Source organism: Barbatula barbatula (genome assembly GCF_947034865.1).
Source record: "Barbatula barbatula genome assembly, chromosome: 4".
In the NCBI taxonomy this organism is placed as follows: Eukaryota; Metazoa; Chordata; class Actinopteri; order Cypriniformes; family Nemacheilidae; genus Barbatula; species Barbatula barbatula.
In genome coordinates, this window is record NC_136768.1 from 8,700,023 (window position 1) to 8,712,663 (window position 12,641).

A 12,641-nucleotide genomic window follows, 5' to 3' on the forward strand; every position below is an offset into this window, starting at 1 on the left:
AAATATGAAGCCCTATTGGATGACATGTGCACTGGCAAAGGAAGCTTAACAACATTGTATAACCAGATGCAACGTGACATGTTTAATTCATCCTGGAAGCAAAAATGCAGCGTGACGAAACACTTGCAGCCAATCAGAACCTATGAAATTATCTATATGGGTGTGGCTAAAACAACGGTTAGAAACGGCAGGTAATGGCACAGAAAATATTTGCATACAAATTGTGAAACTTTACATTTTCAAACTATGATAAAAACACGATTTATTTGAAAGACAGCGGTTTCTGGCTATTTGATGAAAAGGAAGTTTGACAAGAAATTGTTTATGGGTCACGCTGACATTACTGGGGTAAAGTAAACGCAAAAAAAAAGAAACGCAATGAATGCTGGACAAAAGGAGTGCGTGTATGTGCTTTCTGGAGTGGGGTTCTCTTGGAAGGGCATTTCCTCTATTTGGAAGGACACAGAGGGATTTGCCTGCTGGCAGCTGGATACACGGAGGCAGAAAAGCGGACAGGTCTTACCACAAAAACTAGAGTACTACTAAAGTGATTAATACCATCTTTGGAGAGTTTACAAATATCCATCCCTCAGAGAGACGGTTAAAATTGACATAACATGTAAACCAACAAGTGTTTCATATGCTTAAGCTGGTCACCATTTTGATTTATACCATTTTAATAACCTTACAAGCATTTGTACGTCCTTAATGCAGTAATTTCCCTAAAAGGTCATAGAAAAATGTGAAAATCAAAAGGTAAAATAATTTTAGTACAGCGTGTCACATTGTAAGATATCACTGGCTCTGCTTAACATTTCATGTCGACTACCAAGTTAAGCATTGTGCCCTACAGTAAAATCAATACAATCCGCAAGAGAAATGTTATACTGTTCTTAAAAATTCTAGACAGAAAAATGCAGTGTGCTGTATTTAATAGAAGGAAAATAATATGCCGCTACACTCGTGGGTTCTTTTTTTTTCTTTGCGCAAACTCCTTTCGTACCACTTGTGAGACCATAAAAAAGGCCACGTCGGACCGCATCTGTAAACGGTGAGTGTGCACTTGTGGAACAGGGGCCTTGACGAAAACCACCAGTGTCTCATTTGCACGGCCACCAGCCAGAGGACACGCTATCTCCATGGAAGGGGTAATGACAGCATTTTAATTTGCTTCTATTTTAGCGTGGGGAAAAAATAGCTGGGAGGCTAATTGTGCGCACACGGCATTGAGTTTAAGCTCAGCGGAGGTCTGTGTGCCCTCTGCAGGGAAACATTCACCTCATCTAACACTGACAAGGGCTCTGCGATAAAGCCGTTGTTTCCGGATCACGGCACACGTGAACGCAGGAACACGGGAAGAGGTCAGATTAGACGGCTCGCCTGTTATTCTGATCTACACAATCATATATCAAAGATCATGCTTAGTGAACACCCACAGTTGCTGGTAATGCCTGACAGGATCTAATGTGTCAACAGATACGAGTCCAACAATTCTGATACCGACAAAAGCAGAGAATCTACATACACAGAAAACCCCACAGATTTGTCAGAAACCTCTTTAAATGTTCAAAGTATTACACATCACAGTCCCTTTTTTGTGATTTTGGCACTTTGGCAAGTGATGGTTCACCTAAAACTTTAAGTTCTGTCATCATTAACTCTTCCTCTTGTCATTTCAAACCCATATGACTTCCTACCGCAGAAAACAAAATATATTTTGAGGCAAGTTCATGACTGAACAGCGGCGGCACCCATTCATTTCTAGTGTTTGGACACAAAACCAATGCAAGTGAATGGGTGCCGACGCTGTTCGGTAACCAACATTCTTCAAAATATTATCTTTTGTGTTCTCTGGAAGAAATACAGGTTTGAAATAACAAGGGTGTGAGTAAATGGCGGAATATTCTTTTTTGGGTGAACTATCACTTTAAGTGAATAGTACCATGTCAAAATGTACTATCTAAGGCCATGTTCGCACTTCCCTTCTTTTTTGAAGCTGCTAGCATCTGTTTTACATTATAATCCTTTTTAAAACGCCATGCCAGCGACAGCGTCTTTCTGCGGCTCACGACTTTTGAGGTTGAAAAACGACTTTAACTTTAACGCCCTACCTCAAGCACCTTTTTCAAAGCTAACCAATTACAGAGACCTGTTGTTTCCATTAAACGTGTTTGGTCGAGAAGGCTCAAGCTCGAAAAAATGAAATTGCGGAGCATAGCTTTGTAAAAATGTAAGTTTAACTTTCAATAACTTCTGATTGCATTTCTAAGGAGAAATTAGTATTGTACTTTTTAAATATGAGATTGGTTATTGCAAAGACGCGCTCTGTTAATAATTTGAATAGACTTCCGTTACGCTGACAGGTCTCTCATTACTTGACACTTTTCTTGAAAGCCTCCTTTTCACATATTTGTCCAAATGAAAAACGAAATTTATTAACAGCCACTAAATTTTATGTATGACTGTTTTTCCCGTAATTGTGTCGTCAAAACTTTATACAAGATTTGCCATGCTCTCCTGTTTTAAATTAGTTTCAGTGTCTTTCATGCAGTTTCTTAACATAAAAGAAACTGTACGAAAATTGCCATTCCGTCCTCGAAATTGACATTGTGAACGGTTTATACTTGTTTGTGTTTATTTTCCAACAAAACGTGTATTTAAGACGAAATAAGCTGATCGGTTTTAACTTGTGCATGCGCGTGCTCGATCGGGTTCCAAGTTTACTTCCGATGCAGGATGGGACACATTTACTGAGGCACGACAGAGTGCTGCTCAATAACACCAATAAAGCCTTTGGCACGGAGCAGAGCAGGCTCAGACCTGGACTTGTAATGTATATTGAGATATGGAAAATGTGCTTAAAATCATATCAGTGGTATCAAAATGAATTCTATCGTGATAGATAGTGTTATCGAATTATAGTCCAGCCCTAGACAGAAGACAAAATGTCCCCCCTCAAAAGGGGGTCAGAAAGAGAGAGCGAGGGCGAGCGAGTCTTTCACACAGCAGAACGCCGAGACCGACTGCCTCTACATCTCTTTCAGACTCTCCCTGTCTCTCTCTTCATGTCACTTAGCAACAAACTGTCGTCTTGAAAAACCTGCGAGCTTCTTATAAAGTGAACACCGAGCTAGTGGATGAAGAGACCAACAAAAGGAAGACAAATAAATAAATAATTGAGAGCGGGAGAGAGACGCAAAACAAAGGACAAATTAACTGAATTGGCACTTAAAGATAGCCAGTTCTGCCTAAAACTCTTACACTGTGGCGTTCAGACAGTCGGAGGCAAGAACAAAGACTGAAAAATAGCTACTCGGTGAATAGAAACTATTAAAGAAGCAAGAAAACAAGATGACGGCAGGAGTTTAAGCGCAGAAGAGATGACTGCAAATTAAAGCAGACATCGGTCTGCCCTGCAGAGAGCACACAGGACTACAATATTCACTCTTACAGACAGTAAAACAAAAGCTTTCCTCACTAGTACATTCAACTCTTGATTCAGTTTAGATATCTCTGAACTTCAAACTAATGAAATGTTCAAATTGCAAAGATCTCGATAAAACTTTTTGTAATAAAAGTCGTTCCATCAGTCCAATACCAGATTTTTAGAGCACTAAAATCTGACTAAACATCCTATTGTCTTATGTGTTTCACATAAGAAAGTCAATTGACATAAGGGTGAATAACATTTTGATGATCTTATTCAATAATCATATTTAATAATCAGTTGCAAAAAGCATTTCTTCCACAATTCACAGAAATGGGGGGACATGATATGACCCTCCACTGTAGTTCAAAATGGCAGTGTCGACAACACACTGAAGTGACCATGAAGTGAACGGACGTTTCCTTTGTGGAAATTTAAAATCAATTGTCTACATTTAAAATGTTGTGCATTTTTGCAACACGGAAGGAAAAACATGTGAAGGCTCCCTGATAAAATGCAACTTTGAAAACCATATTTAAAAATCTATTGTTCCTTAGCAACAGAAACAAAAGATTACAGCGTTTTTTGGGAAGGAAAAATGGGCTTCTTACTTAACTTAAGCCTGTGTTGTTCCTCATTTTAAATTGCCTTGGCAAAAAACCATCTGCTAAATGAAGTAATATAAATGATTTATTGTTATTATTTAACAATTTAGTGCCAGCATTAAGCACTTGAGGATGATGATGGTAAAGTTTGTTAGTTTCATGAATTCAATTAACAACCTAATAAATGACTTAATGTGGAGCCTGGCCTGTGGAGACCACTGATCTCATGTCCAGAAATGCTATGAATTAACACAAATACAGGAGAGAGAGAGAGACCGAGAGAGAGACTGCAGTACTCGAGCAAACACTTCAATAAAGAAGATAAGCCATAAAAGCCACAATTTTAAGAAGTTTCAGATCCGTAATCTTGCAAAAATGTATTAAAAGCTTTATTGAATAACCAAAAACTGTCCTTTTTTACGAAGAGCTTAACCAGATTTATATGTAGAGAGAGTACATCCTCATAAAGTCAGTTCATTAATACTTAAATTCACTACAGCAGGGCAAATAGAGCAAAAATCTGAAAGTCCCATGCCTATTGTTCTTGAATAACGCATGAAAGGCTGTTTCGGGTTGAATCAAGAGGCCGCTGGCAGACATTTTGGCATATGTTACAGACCATGTGTGTGGTGAGGAAAAATCGAATGTGACTCTACCACAGCGGTACTCCCAGAAGAGCCCAGCCACCCAAGTGTGTGTGTCCTGCCTGTCAAACACACCATTTATTATTCAAAAAGAGAGAGAGCAAAAGATTGTGGGGTACACGGATGATCCAACGCAGAACAAAAGCGAGAGATAGCGGAAAAAACGAATAGGGCTGTTAGTTCTAAATTACCTAATTAAATTAAATGTTAAAAAGTATTTCGTTCAGTAAAAATGTACGCGTTTTTATTCGCTAAGTCCCTAACAGACCTTATGATGTGATGTCATTCTTGACTTTAGCACAAATGCCATGTTGCACAGCAAGATGAATCCTCCAGGTTAGGGATTTGAACAGCCCCGACTAAATATGAGCAATACCAATAGTGCTGCGTGCCATAGCAAACACCAATAAACAAAGCAGCAGACTGAGAAATGAAATACTGCGGAGAAAACACAAATAAAGATGCTTACATAAAAGAGAGTTTACGTAAACTGCAGATCCAAAACAGGTGCTTTTAATGCATGCACATACACAGGACATAAAACACTAAAGAAACACTCTACAAACTGGCACGAGTGTGTGTGCGCATAAGACGTCGCTGTTTTGAACAGTAAGGTCACTTGTCGAGTTTGGGCGATCTATGAGAGCAGCTGAGGCGACACGCATGAGGATGAGTCATTACTGTGTCCAAGCATCTCTCTCTCTCTCTCGCTCTCTCTCCGAGCAGCCACGCTTGAGTTTCTGCATGTGCTGCCATAAAAAAAAACTCTTCCCCTGAGTTTACTGCATGAACGCACACTTCCACCCTCCTTCACCGAGGCAAGAAATGAGACATGGAGAAGGCGCAGAGGAAGAGGCAAAATCTATTATATCTCTTCTGTAGTTTAACCAAATTTTACGGGAAACATCTTTGTACCCGTGTCTAGACGGTGTTGGCATTCTGCGGCTCGCTCTACTCTCAAGCCAGCCTGTATTTCAGAAGTTTCAGGGTTAATAATTGCGTGACTACAAACCCTGTGAAGTCATTCATAAAAAATGATCCACGCTCAGGTGGGGTGCCACACCTTTATCTCCGAAACATGATCTTATTTTCTCTCTCAAACACACACAAATGAACGCAGACGGACTCAACCACACTGAACCGCGCAGGTAGTAACAGATGCTTTGAATCCATCTCTAGCAGCTCGCTACGTGTTCTTAGAAACTCCGAAGCCTACAGTTTTACTCGGTGGAAACCTCAAAAGCAGAAAGCATGTGCAGAGGAACATGCACGACAGTTTAATTACGTGCGTCTGGTCGTAAGAGATTAAAGACAGATTTGGATGGAGAAAAGAGCTTTAAGGATGCGGCTGAAAGTGGGAAATACAAATACAACGCCCTGTCACGGCTCACGGTGATGAGTGCATGTAGATCGGGTCAAAAAACAAAGATTCAGAAAGAATCAGATGGTTTAAGACATCTTATCGCAGATCTTATATGCAAGCCTTATATATATATATAGTTTTTATTGTTATGTTTTTATTTTGTTTTATTGTGCAAGTTAGCTGTATTTGTTTTTGTTATTATGGCTTCGATCAAAACAACCTAACTGCAGTTTGATTGATATTAATTGGATTGGATTCAATTTATTGTCATTACACACATACAAGTACAGTGCAACGAAATGTATTAATAATAATAATAATAATAATAATAATAATAATAATAATAATAATAATAATAATAATAATAATAATAATAATAATAATAATAATAATAATAATAATAATAATAATAATAATAATAGGAATGAACAATAAGAGTTCTCATTTTGCAACCAAAACTCTTCACACATACATAACATGTATGCTATATACACATATACAAAATTAAAAGGTCAGTTTCAATTTTAGAAACTGATCTCGCAAAGCGAAATTTTTGGACTTTGGACAAGGTAACCAAAGGTTAAAGCCCACAAAAAAAAATTCAATAACTTTCTATTTTTACTATTTTAGACCTGTAAATCACTGTAAAATCCCCTGATATTTCCAGATATTCCATAACCAGATCCTAAGGCGCCATTGGGTATGACTTTGGGTTCAATGCCTGCACACTGACCTGGCACACGGATGACGTGTCCAGATACCTCACACTTCACTCTGAGTGGACCATCGCCCACTCTCTACTCAAGAGCTTCCATTTAATAACTGGCAATGCTTTCAGTTTCACTGTGGGCAAAGGAGGTCATGAGGGCTCCATCTCTTTTAAGTTCACCTGCTCTCTTTCTCTTTTCTAATCCTCAGCAGTAAGCTTCTGTGTCCAGACTTTGTAAAGAGCAGGTTAAAGTTAGGCTCTTAAAAAAGCTCTTCTCATTAAGCCTGGCTACACCGCCAACCTCAATCACGGCGCTAATGGAAACGGCACCTGCGCGCCATCAAGCACCCTGAGGAGAAGGTAAGAATAGTGTGCATATTCGCAGTTCTTTAATCTGGACGTATCATTTCTGCGAAATTTCTGAAAAATCAAGACCCTGATAAGGGCACATATGGCTGCGACAAAATGACCGAAGAGACCAAACATCAAAGTCACTGTCCCGTCAGCTAGAAATGGAAAGTCTAAAAACAGAACCTGTAAAGAATCGAGGAACGGAGACAGATTTGAACAGACCAGAGCAGAGTAACCTTACCTCTCTCTGAAGAACCAGCTCTTTGGTAAACAATGTGGCTTCCTCGCTGTAAGGTTCTGCCACCTGCATCCCACCCGGCATGTTCCGAGACCCTCTGGGACACTCGATACCTGTGTGCACAAAAACAAAATGTCCCTTAGTTATAGTATGACACACATTGATGACATTCAATAAACCGACGTTATACAGTTTCATGCTCCCAATTATGAAAGATCTCAATATATTAAACAATTCATATTCTTACACTGCCATTTCATTTCTGTTAAACAGATTTTTTCAACCGGTTTCAATGAATGTGCACTGCTTTAATGATCCGTTCGATTAACAAAATAACGTCCTCGCAGGAACATGTTGCGTCGATTTTTTATGCCTTGTATATCAACAACGCTATCGATAATATAATTCCACACTGATGGCACCGCAACAGGAACCCACCCACACAAATATGCAACCAAACAAAGGGCCATCACTCTTGTCATAATAATAGTAATTCTCCCTATTGTCCACAAAGACAAATACAAACAAAACAAGCAACCAATCGACATTATCCAGCTCACAGAAAGAAAAAAACGAAACAACTCAATTACGGGGTAATTGTCAGTAAATAGTCCCAGAATTAGCATTTAAATTGCTCCGGGCGTCCGGTCTGCTCAAAGGCAGTACACAATTTCTGACAATAAGAGGAGTCTTTTAAAGATAGGTGTCTGTAGACTGGTTGAGAAGCACGCAAGAGAATTGCATAAACTATTAGTGTTTAATGGCTCGGTCTATGAACATTGGTATGACAAACACACAGCCATCTTAAAAATCACACCTTGACAAGCTCTTAGTCAATGCCGTCTTTATCTGCCTTCAATAAGTTTATGTGAGCCTCGCAAGCCTTGACCTCTTTGTTAAAGGACTCGGTTTATACAAAGCATTGGCATATAAACACTTCATCTACAGCAGCAATCATATCCGCTCATCAAATAAGCATTCGGAGGAGAACAGAAAAAACCATCTTCGCAGAAGCAAATATTTTAAAAAATCCTATTTGTACAGTGTTCCAAGGTTATGATAAAAATACCACGTCTTTGTTCTCCTCATTCCTTGCAGCTTTCAATGAATGGAGTTGCAAATATGAATCATTCACTTTTGAATGGGCTCATGTACCGCTAACCGTCTTTGATCTCCCACCCTGTCCCTGAAAATGGCATTTAATAGCAAGCTGTATGACTTCAATAAAGCATGCCGAGCAAAACACGACCCTGACTTTCTTAATAACAACATGACGATCATACATTTGAGAGTCTTGGCGATTCAGAAACGTCATGGGCAGTGGCGTCGCTAGGCCCTTTTTAGGTGGGCTTTAGCCAGCCTAAAGTTCATGTTTAGCCCCCCTAAACATTTTTTGTAATTATATGATCTGTACAGGAATTCGAGATCGCTTTATAGTCATCATGAAACTGGCAAAAGGCTGCGTTATTTAGCACATTCTTCAGTTCACAAGGTGTGTGGATTAACATGACATTTGTATCTTTACCATTCTTTGTTATAAATGCAGTTTACGTAGTATGATGCAGGAGCGATCCTAGACCCTTTCCCATCCAGTGTAAAAAGTTTTGTCTAAAGTTTTGTTTGCGTTACCTCCAGCAAAATGAAAACACTTCAAACCGATGACGGCATAAAGGATCATGGTGATATTGCAGCGCACGGATACATTTCATTCATGAAGAAGTGCTGTTTGTGACACTTATTTTTGGGATTTGTGGCTGTTGTTGTCACTTGAATTATAAATGAGGCAGATTGATCGATTCATTTGACATTCATTTTAATAACAACAACTTTGAAAAACCGACATCACGTCCAAAAAAATGTCATTTGTGGCAGTGTGTAGACCTGTGCAAGGATCAGTTTGTGTCTATAAGGCTAAAAAAGAGACAACTCTGATATCAGATCATATCAAATATGAGGAAAATCGAAAGAAATCACAAAATAATTGTATATACATTTTATGTAAACAACTATACAAGAAAATAAACAATAATGATGATGATGTTGATGATAATAATCATTCTAAATAAAAACCAGCTGGGTCAAATAATACTTCTGAACCAATATCATAAAGCCAAACTGAGGGTAGTATAGATGCTGAGCCTGACAAATGCTGCATTACCCCTAGAGCCCAAATCTGATCGAACACTCGGTATAACTCGAGCATTAGCAAGAGCAGACCGTGTGTGTGGGTAAGTGTGTAGAGAATATTTAGACAAGCCGAGGATCAGAAACACTGAGCTTCTCAGCCACATTTACAGATACCGAAATGTTCAGCGACTTCAGTGCCGCTCCTGCAGAGAGTATGAAAACGCTCAATCTCTTCCTTCTGTTGCCCAATATCACGGCTTTTCACAAAAAATACAAAAGTAAAGAAAGAGAGGGTTTGCATGAAATCTACGATGGGATGTCAAATGTCTTTTGGGACCATGTCAATACTAAAAGAAAATAACGATAACAGTTTTTTAACGATAACAGTGATGTCATTTTATCTGTATAAAAACTAAATCAATGAAAAAGAGAAAACTACGGTTTTAAGTTTACTTTATTGGTCTTCTTTACTGACCGTTTACTTATCTGATTTCTTTATAACCTCAAATGCTGTTCGTGTAAATAATAAAATAATAGTTGTAATTTATTGGAATGTGTATAAAAGCATATTTGTTTTTTTCTGTGCCATTGAAATTGGTATTGAGAACTGTGAAATTGCACTGCAATTGGTATCGACTACTAAAATGTAGACATCGTGACAACCATACAAGCTACCAATCATCATTTCTGCAAGTATGTGTTTATCCATTCAACATGTCAGTCTATTTTTGTGGCACAGAGTACAAGAGAGAATGAAAACTTGCTCAAAGACATGCCTCGACATTCGGTCCTGTAGTTGCTTCAAGATTAAAGGCATACAGAAGCAGTAAATTGTGCGGCTTTAGACATGTATGTCGTATGCATGTCCCTAAAATACTGTCTGTAAATGACGATGCTGCCGCTTATCTCCCTTTTAAACTGTATCAGAAGCATTTCCTAGTTTCACCAACTAGGAAACTATCATATACTACAGGAATATCTGCAACCCAGATCCGAGTCTGACAGCCCCATGTTTTATGCAGGAACAGACAGCCACTTTCCGAGATTAAAGCCTTTTTCAGGCTGTCTCTCATATATACCAGACCTAAGGTTATGACTGTTTTGTCAGGGTGATATTTTCCGACAATCCCACCTGATATAATATATAGTAAAACATCAAATTGCACCATAACTTCTCTCCTGTATCTAACACAGCGAAAACCTGGAACATTGTTACAGATGCGGCTGCTGGCTGCTCCCGTGGAGGGAGAGCAGAAACTCAAGAGCAGGCAAGAGATTTAAAAGACAAAATTTTAGACCAGGAACACGGTGTATAATATCCTCGAGTGAACTTGTAATACAGGCCTGTGGGTGGTGGGCAGGTGTCTGTGTGTCCGCAGAAGGGGGATGCTTTAATGCAAGATGCAAAACCCAATAGTTAGTTATTATTATAAAGCCAGATTCATACTTTTCGTGTTCTACTTCTAATAACATGCAGATCTTTGTAGCTTTGAAGGAAAATACTCCTTTGGTATTTTCCTTTAAAAATACAGTTGAGGACTTCCGGTTATGAGGAGTGCAGAATAGTCGCGCGCTCAGCCTGCTCCCGCAGTTTCATTTTTAATTTTCTTGCCAAACCTTCGAATTTTAATTTATACTGTCAACAAAAGTTTAATAAACTGTTTGTAAGTGCTCGGAACACTTCATCATGCCTAAGGCTATAAAGCACGCGGAAAAAGACAAGGAGGGTTCTTCGTCAACGGCTAGCATTTCCATGGCTGACATTAGCTCACTGCTGGATGTACACAGAGAGGCCCTTTCGGCTGATTTTAAATCCTCATTCGAGTCTCTTGCATCTACACTGGACAGCATTCATTCCACCATTGCTGACCATGGGCAACGCATTGATTCTCTGGAAGTTAACGCCACTTCAGTTGACCAACGGCTTCAGCATCTCGAGGGCGCCTACTCCGCTTTGCAGAGAGACAACGAGTTGCTCAAACTCAAAGTAGCTGATTTGGAGGGACGTAGCAGACGCCAAAACATTCGGCTTATAGGCCTACCTGAATCGATAGAAGGTCCTCGTCCATCAACGTTCTTTTCTCAACTACTGGTTGATGTTCTTGGTACGGAGGTCCTCACTTCGCCCCTGAGTTAGATCGTGCGCACCGGAGCCTCGCTCCTAAGCCGGCTCCGGGAGGAAGACCGCGACCTGTCATCTTGCGTTTCCAGCGATTCAAAGTTGAAGACGTCGTAATTCGCGAGGCTCGTAAACGGAGTGCCCTGCTTTATAAAGGCCATACGATTCGTCTGTTTGACGACTACAGCCCTGACGTGGTGAAGCAGCGCGCCGAGTACAGAGGTCCCATGACGGAGCTATACAAGCGCGGGTTCAAGCCGGCACTTCTTTACCCGGCCAGACTGCGCATCACTCTACCTAACGGAGATAAAACATGGCTCCAGTCCGCTTCAGATGCTGTTAAATTCATCCAGGACCAGGACTTAAACAAGAACTCGTAAGCTAGCAAATTGGCACTTTCAGTCTGCGGCTGAATATTGATTTTCTGTATATATATGCATATGACCTCACGGGTCTTATAAGTCCAGGCCTTGTTTCTTTCAATGTGTTTTATTCGAGTTGTTTGATATGGTTTAACTTGTTCTCTTAAGGTTTAATTGCACTTTTTGTGGGGGGCAGTGCGATTGTTTTAGGGAAGTAGTAATATTCGCTGATCATTGTATCAGAGATGTGTTCGTTGCTGTTTTTGTTCTCTACAGCAAACGGGTTGGGGTTAGTATGTTTGTTTTACTTTTTTTTATGTGTGTGTGTGTTTTTTCCCTCTTTTTTTCTTTAATTTTGTGTGCTGCCTGCTCCTCCCTCTCTTCTGCTGCTGTGAATCTGTCATGGGTGCAGTTTTGTTGGATTATATTACCTCTAACATTCCCTTTCTATGTTAAACTGTAATGCCAAGTTGGCTTCTAGTGATGGGTTGAGGTTTGTCAGCTGGAACGTGAAGGGGCTTAATTCACCTGTTAAACGCAATAAAGTGATTGATCACTTAAAACATTTAAACGCTAAAAGTGCTTTTTTGCAGGAAACCCACCTTAATCCATCTGATCATCTTAAGCTTCGTAGAGGATGGGTAGGCCAACTCTACCATTCTTCATTTTCAAGTAAGGCTCGTGGGGCAGCAATAT

At 39.7% G+C, this 12,641-nt stretch overlaps 1 protein-coding gene across 1 annotated transcript in view; it reads right to left on the reverse strand.

Annotated features, from left to right (window-relative positions):
- The window catches only part of snd1 (staphylococcal nuclease and tudor domain containing 1), a 140,596-nt gene that overhangs the window by 79,751 nt on the left and 48,204 nt on the right, over positions 1-12,641 (reverse strand). The window contains exon 16 of the mRNA XM_079454416.1: positions 7,341-7,450. Within this exon, the coding sequence (XP_079310542.1) occupies positions 7,341-7,450 (110 nt within the window). The remainder of the gene's footprint in view (positions 1-7,340; positions 7,451-12,641) is intronic.